The 7,500-nt window shown below is 41.2% G+C and overlaps 1 protein-coding gene and 1 long non-coding RNA gene across 2 annotated transcripts in view; one reads left to right on the top strand and one right to left on the bottom strand.

Moving 5' to 3' along the window:
• The first annotated feature begins 52 nt into the window (after nucleotides 1–52).
• tmem71 (transmembrane protein 71) overlaps nucleotides 53–7,500 on the top strand; it is a 9,628-nt gene continuing 2,180 nt past the window's right edge. The window contains exons 1-11 of the mRNA XM_068726203.1: nucleotides 53–231; nucleotides 2,151–2,233; nucleotides 2,341–2,389; nucleotides 2,961–3,006; nucleotides 3,433–3,642; nucleotides 4,151–4,404; nucleotides 4,735–4,926; nucleotides 5,112–5,178; nucleotides 5,420–5,481; nucleotides 5,853–5,902; nucleotides 5,994–7,500. The exon at nucleotides 5,994–7,500 is cut by the window's right edge and continues 2,180 nt beyond it. Coding sequence (XP_068582304.1) covers nucleotides 2,359–2,389; nucleotides 2,961–3,006; nucleotides 3,433–3,642; nucleotides 4,151–4,404; nucleotides 4,735–4,926; nucleotides 5,112–5,178; nucleotides 5,420–5,481; nucleotides 5,853–5,902; nucleotides 5,994–6,017 — 936 coding nt within the window. The 5' untranslated portion in view covers nucleotides 53–231; nucleotides 2,151–2,233; nucleotides 2,341–2,358 and the 3' untranslated portion in view covers nucleotides 6,018–7,500. The remainder of the gene's footprint in view (nucleotides 232–2,150; nucleotides 2,234–2,340; nucleotides 2,390–2,960; nucleotides 3,007–3,432; nucleotides 3,643–4,150; nucleotides 4,405–4,734; nucleotides 4,927–5,111; nucleotides 5,179–5,419; nucleotides 5,482–5,852; nucleotides 5,903–5,993) is intronic.
• On the bottom strand, nucleotides 1,449–3,414 carry LOC137884411 (uncharacterized). The gene is made up of 3 exons (XR_011104734.1): nucleotides 2,708–3,414; nucleotides 2,300–2,404; nucleotides 1,449–2,163 (listed from the first exon to the last, which is right to left on the bottom strand). It is a non-coding gene; the product is annotated as an uncharacterized lncRNA (long non-coding RNA).

Raw genomic sequence — 7,500 nt, 5'->3', positions numbered from 1 at the left:
ATTGTTTGGTGTTTTATTTTGACAGCTGGCGGTGTTTCCTGTGTGTGGGCGAGGCTCGGTGACAGCTGCTGAGCTCCGGGCTGCAGATCTCCTGTTTGAGGACAAAATTCAAGGTTTTACTACAAAATATAAGAAAAGAAGAAGAAGAGGATAAAAGGTCTGATCCCTCTGTGTGAAGAAGAGTCAGGTTTTCTTCACTTCCGGCAGAGAAACGTGGAGGAAAACTAGCAGGTGAGTTCAGTTCCGTTTGTTCTTTGTCTGAATCTCCTAAAAAAAAAATCTGCTCACATCAACATGAAAATAGAAAAACAAGTTGAATCAAGTGGACAGTTTTAAGTCACAGAAATGATTTGATTTCATGCAAATAAACATTTTAGTTTCACTTATTTGGTCATGAATTATAAAATGACTTCCGTGCTATTTTGTGCATTATTGCAAATGCAAGCTTTATTATAGTATTTCTTCAGGATGACACCAACAGACACACTTGATTATGGAAATATTTCAGGAATGTTGCAGCTTTAAATAGCCATAAGAATATACGATACATACTATAAGAATATTACTGAGATAGTGAAGTGTTCAGGACAATGAGGCATTAATATAGTTATACATCATAATGAAATATACCTTACAATACCAGAGAAATAAGAACTTTATGGGACTATTATATAAAGTAAATACAATGCAATATTATAAGAACTGTGAGATAAAGAGCGTCACACATATACAGTAAGTGGCACCAGAGCAACCTTATAGGTGAGAATCAGTCATTCAATCATAACAACGTGTTGTTCATGTCCGTAATGAGATGAAGGTTCTGTAGGTTCTCTGCAGTGTGTGGAATGGTTTGGTCCATCTCTTGTGTTTCCTGTTACGCATTTTCCTCCAACATCAGCAGCTCCAGCAGAGACTGCTGCTGCAAGGGATGCTGGGAAACCCGGTGGTGGGAAGGGTCCAATGTGACAAATAGAGGGGGGGGGGAATAGGACGATAGTTTGGGTGTATAATAATATTAGATTATTATAGATACAAAACAAATCTCTCTCTATCTATCTATCTATCTATCTATCTATCTATCTATCTATCTATCTATCTATCTATCTATCTATCTATATATATATATATATATGAATAAAAATATCTTAGATTTTTTTTTCTTGATCTCTTCTAGATTAACTATATTTAAATATCTATAATATATACCTATATTGTGTCGTATGAGATTATTCCATTAGCGCTGACATCCTTTAAATCTTTATCTTTGTTTTATCTTAAATTCTTAAAGTCATGCATGTAGAGATTATAAACATATGTCCACGCAAAGAACTCAGAAGTCAGCGTGTAGAGATACAGCTTGTAAGAGTGAAGGTGCAGCAGTTTAATAAGTATTGAAAGATGTTCTGTTCAGAGACAAAAGGACGTGTCTGTCTGCAGAAGAACCCTTTGGAACCTTTATTTCTAAGAAGTGTAGAGAAGCAGAACATTTACAAAGTCATTAAATGTACTTAGTTACATTCCACCACTGGGTTCTTTCAGATCTCTTGAGTTCTCCTGAAAACGTTATAATTACACAAGGAGCGTTATTCAGTTGAAACACACACACACACACACACACACACACACACACACACACACACACACACACAGAGAGTCTCTGTTTGCAGCCCACTAACAGTCGCTGACCCAGTTCATCTTTTATTCAGCAGAACAACAGAAGCGTGTCACATGTCAGAACGTCCGGATATTCAGCAGAACGTTAAGCGACTACAGACGCACACGTGTGTTCAGTTTATGACCACTCATAAAGGAAATATATCAGCTGTATTTATCTGTTTCATTCTATAAATTCACCTTTTAAGCTAATGTTCATTCGTCTCTAAAGTTCTTTAAACAATCAGAAAATACTCTTTCAATCCACACGGGAGCAAAGACAAATGTGCTACATGTGGTAATCTCCTCCAGACGGTTGACTTGGTGAACTAGCCTGCTGTGATGTTTGTGGTTATCGAGGTAGAAGACGGCCGGATGCCTCGATGGTCGTCATCTGGTTCTGGAAACATCTCATGACTTCTTCCCGGTGGACGAGGAGTTAACAGGAAACAGGAGCTCAGAGTCACAGCCTGTTCTTCTTCTCATTTCTTTCCCAGGCTGCTGCTGCTGCTGCAGGATGTGAGAGAACCACGACAACGAAGTCACCAAAAACTGAAGCCACAACTCCACAAAGTCACAGGTTTGAAACGACTCCTGTGTGTCTTTGTAAATGTTTAGAGATGATGTGCTGCTGCATGCTTCTCACTGCTGGTGTCTGATGTCTTTATGTCTTTATGTCTCTCACAGGCCGACAGAAAGACAAACATGGCTCTGTTCTTCTCCGGAGCTGTTACAAGTACGTCACCGTCAACTGCATGGACGCCACACACACACACACACACACACACACACACACACACACACATAGACACACACGTGCATCGTCAACGCAAACGTGCAAAATAGCTGCAGGTCCTCCAGATGTGTTGCACAAACATCATCTCTTCAGAATTTCGGCATTGTTCGAGAGACATTTGACAGAAAAAGGGACTCTGGTGCTCAGAGGCACTACAGCTTTAGTCCACAGGGGGCGCCAGAATCAACACATTAAAGTTCCTTGTAGTAACTTTAAGTAACGTATAGTTTTTGGTTTCTGCTCTGAAACTGTTCTTACGTTTTACGAGGTATCTTGAAGACGTCCCAACAACGAGCTCCCTGTCCGTCACATTCCTGCAGAGCGTCTTATCAGCGTCCCGTCGGCTCAGTTCACAAGAGTACGTTTACTCAAGTGGTTTCCCAGGACGCCCTCGGGAATGTCTGCGTCTCTTCAAACTGATAAAAGTCTCGTGGTCTTTAATTAGAAACACAGCTCAGAACCAACATGTGTGGAGGTTGTTTTTAACCTGCTCATATGATCTGTGTTTCAGGTTCACCAATCAAACGGAGGTTACGGGCCAATCACTCCTGTCAGAGGTAAAACAACCTTTCTTATATTCTTGTATTTTCATTCATTTACTTGTGTAGTGTGTAGTTTTAGACTCTAGTTTAAGGGGAAAACACAGGTTTTCATGCACTTGTAAATTTTGAGATTTCATTCTATTTTTCTTCAACTCGTCTTCTTTCAGACTAGAGGAAAGAAAACATTTATTTTACTTCTTTGTTTGTTTACGTCTGTAGATTTCTACTAAAATCACCAAAAGTTACCATTACATAATGCCTCATTTGCATATTTAAGCATAACATTTCAGAAAACTTGTAATACAAAAAATACTCATCTTAATGTGAGTGATGAAGTGGTGAAGTTTCATGTTGATATCTATGAGTTAATTTTTTGACCCTATTCACCTGTAGACTCTTCTAAATGTCTGGACTTTAACCTCCCGTCTTCATCTCCCTCAGCCTCGACGCCTCCCTCCTCTCCCCTGACTCCTCCTACGTCTGCTACCCGTCCGTGGACGGCGGCGATCCGTGCTCCTGCCGCCGCTCGCCGCGCCTCCTCACCAACGGCTACTACAGCGTGACTGAGGACAGCTTCTCCTGGGACGACCACGGCAACGTGTCGCTGACTCCCTGCAAGACCAGCGTGTCCTACAAGGAGAACCTCGTCCGGTGAGAGCGGTTCCCTAAAATCTGTCCACAGTTCAAGTTGACATAGAGGAACCGTCCAACAGGCAGGACGGTTTATCTACATGTTGTTTGATGCTTTTATTTTGAAGAAAGTGTCTTTATTAATAGATGTTATTTAGTTTAGTAGATGTTCTAACTGAATTCTGATCAAAGAGACAAAGATCTTCTGAACAACAGCTGAAGAAGAGGAGAATAAATCAGCAGTCATTGGTCAAAGAAACAGGAAGCTTAGATTTAAACAGGAACAACTTCCTGTTTCAGTGTCAAAGACTTTCACACTAAAAGCAGCCGAGAACTAGCTGGAGGTAACTTTATCAAAGCTCTTCTTCACAGTAGAAACAGAAGGTTAGTCTAGAGTTACTGTTGGAATCAGAGTTTAAACCTCTTCTAACAATATTTAAGGTGTAAATTAACGATGAGGATCATGAAAAAGCACTTTAATATCAGATCAATCATAACGATCATTTTCTATTTCTTCTTCTTCTCTCAGGGTTTTCCGGCGCAGGCGGCGGCCTCGCAGCTCTCTGGCTCGCCTGCTGAGCGACGTGACGGAGAGCTGCCAGTCCTGGCTGGACGAGAAAGTCTTCAGAGGCGTGTTCGGGACGGGGCAGAACCAAAACCAGATCCGGGACCCAGACCAGGACTGGGCCAGGACCAGCCAGGAAGGCCCGGCCTCGTTGGACGAGTCAACCTGGTCTGGATTTAACAGCACCGAGCTGGACGACAGCCGCAGCTTCACTTACGGTGGGTAATGGAGGGAGGAGCCCCAAGATGAGTCACAAGGTGATTCAATGGTTGAGACCATTTTGACCGTCGCCATCTTGGTTTATGGACATAACTGTCTGGGTTTTTGGCCGTCTCCATCTTGGTTTTTGTCCGTCGCAATCTTAGTTTTTGTCTGTCGCCATCTTGGTTTTTGTCTGTCGCCATCTTGGTTTTTGTCTGTCGCCATCTTGGTTTTTGTCTGTCGCCATCTTGGTTTTTGTCCTTCGCCATCTTGGTTTTTGTCTGTCGCCATCTTGGTTTTTGGTAGTTTTGAAATGGATATATCTATATATATTTCTTCTCTTTCAGACCACACTGAGATCCCGCCCCCTCCTGACAAAGTGGCCCCGCCCCCGAAGCTGCTCATCCAGGAGGAGATTTGCTCTGAGATCTGTCAGTCAAAGGAGCGGTTCACCCAGTCGCTGGGCGGCCTCTCTGAAGTCCCGCCTCCCTCACCTTACTACACCAACAGCTGCCATCAGGCCGCACCTGAGCACGCAGGTGAGCGCCGCTCTCTTTGTTGATCAGTCTCTCTGTGACGATCTAAATGCTGTTTCACAGGAGTTTTCATTTAATTTCAAAATGCTAAATATCAGCTTTAATCAGAACTAGTTGTTTTTAAAATCAGCTGTTTTTAGTGGTGACATCACAGAGGATGACTGTATTTGTTTGTATTTGTGTTTCAGGGTTAACGATGAAGGCTCTTCTTTTTTTCATCTTCACCATCTTCATCTTCACTGCTCTATACTCTGGGTAAAACTTCTTATTTATTCACTTTTTAATCCCTTAAAACAAACAATCTGTGGAAATACTTTAAAACAAAAACTTATTTTTTACTAAACACACATAATAAAAACCGAGTTTGGTTAATACCATCTTTAGAGAACAATAACTTTAAGCGTCTCCACCAAGTTACGTGTAAGTTATGTGTTTTTTTCCCATTAACGCCTGATGATCGATACGTCTAAACTAAAGTTCTTTGTTCTTCCTGCAGGTGTCTCTTGTGGAGCGCGACCGTCTCATCGGCCGCGTTCTCGGTGATCTCGACGTTTATGCGTAAGCATCACGAATAGACTGGGAGTGAAACGAGGCTGTAGATGTGGAACATTTAGAGGAAATATTCTCCGATTGTGACGGAGAGAAAATAACGACGTGAAAAACCTTTTGTTCTGCGTGTTCCATTGTTAATTGATTATTGTGTACCCGACTTCTCGTGAGTCACGATGGTCTAAATGCTTGTTTTAGAGACTTTTCAGGGGAAAATAAAACACTTTTTGAAATGAAAAGATTTCATCCACAACTTTGAGACAGAAAAGTTTGTATCAGATCTTCTCAAAACCAGAATCTTTCCCTTCAGGAAGTAAGTTTCTCTTGTTAAAATGTTACTTTTGTGTTAAAACATCTCTTTTGATTCGCTCTTCTTTCAGTCCTGACGAAGTCGGGGCCGATGGGCGAGTGGAGGAAGGCGAAGACGGAGGTGAGTCCAAAATCAGACGCGTGTTCCACTTTAATTCTGTCAACTAAGAAACAACAACGACAGCTTCTCATGATTCCGTTTGTTTTTACAGGACATCACATCAAGAAACGAGTAAAAGAAGTTTCCAAAGTTTGCAGTGTGAAACTGGAAGCGTGACAGAAAACAAAGGTCTGAAGGGACTCAGTAGAAGAATTTAACTTTTTCTTTGTACTAACTGTTTGCATGTACAGTACGAGCTCCGGAAAACGTTTGACAGCAAAAAACCTGTTTGAATGTAAAACCGACGAGAAGCGTCGAACACGAGGGCTGAAGTTTTTAAAACGGTTTGAAATTCAAATTGAAGCGCTTAACCGTTAAATCCAAAGCGAAAAACTCCGGGAAAGTTAGCGTGGAGACGCATCAACCCAGATTAAACCTCAAACTGAGGCTTTTCCTCTCGTGTGTTAATCACGTTTGGATTTTCCCGGAGTATAAAAATCGGACAATGTGCTTGTTGTTAAAACGCTGAAGGAGCTCATTAACATTGTGACACAAGTTACTGTAGTTTAGCTATACAAACATTTAAAAAGTATCACATATAAAACCTCTAAATGTACCTGATGTATTTCTGAAATAATGTAAAAGTGTATTCTATTGTTAATAGTTGAACTTGGCTTTTTTGAGCTGTCCAAAGTGACCAAACGACAGACCGAACTCGTCTGGAGAGCAAATTCAGGTCCAACGGCAGCGAGCGTCGCTGTGACGCCCCACTTCTTTTCAAAATAAGAGCTGTGACTTTTAAAAAAACTAATGCACAAAACACATCTGAGGTTCTAGTTGATCTACCTGGAGGTTGTTACCACAGGAAGATAAGTGCCATTTGTTCCCCCTGAGGAGTTTTATTCCAAAATGAAACGAGAACAAAGTAACCGTAAAGCTGCACTAGCTCCGATTTTATTGTGAATATCTGAATTGTGGCTTCCTGGATAGAGCTGTGACATACATTTTTGGTGTTTCTAAAATGCATCATAAGAAGGAGGCGTCGAGTTTGTTGATGTCGCCTTATTGACAGGTCGGTGGGCGGGGCCAAGGACTGTTGTTTTCGACGGCTTGTCATAATCCTACCTCAATTAGATTAATTAATACTGAGAGTTAAAACTAATCACACGTTGTTAATCTTTAGTAAAGTTGATGAATTAAGTCGTGGGATGATAACGGTCCAGTTCCAGCAGCTTTAGAGTAGCAGGTAATAAACCTCATGTACCTTCTGGATCTCAAACATGACATCACCTCATTCAGGTTCTGTTCTCTGCAGCACTTTGGAGTAAAACTCTTCATCTGTTAAGTGCCTTTTATATCAGCCAGCAGTGCAGACACACACACACACACACACACACTAATAATACAGGGACGTGTTTAGTGTTTGATTTCTCCTGCAGGCTGCAGCAGACGGGTGGAGTTTAGATCTAAATAATAAGAAACTTCTAATATATTTGGCTGCTAACACATTGTTACTGTGAGAACAAATATAAAGCAGATTACACCGTTTCAAAAAACAATACTGGTGGAATATTTAACAAGAATAAGAAATGCAAAGTGTGTGAAGGTCCTGGAAATAT

This window comes from Cebidichthys violaceus, unplaced genomic scaffold, assembly GCF_023349555.1.
Source record: "Cebidichthys violaceus isolate CVI_PGR_0920_01 unplaced genomic scaffold, fCebVio1.0.p SCAF_38, whole genome shotgun sequence".
NCBI classification, from domain to species: domain Eukaryota; kingdom Metazoa; phylum Chordata; class Actinopteri; order Perciformes; family Stichaeidae; genus Cebidichthys; species Cebidichthys violaceus.
This window is presented reverse-complemented; position numbering and strand designations above follow the sequence as displayed.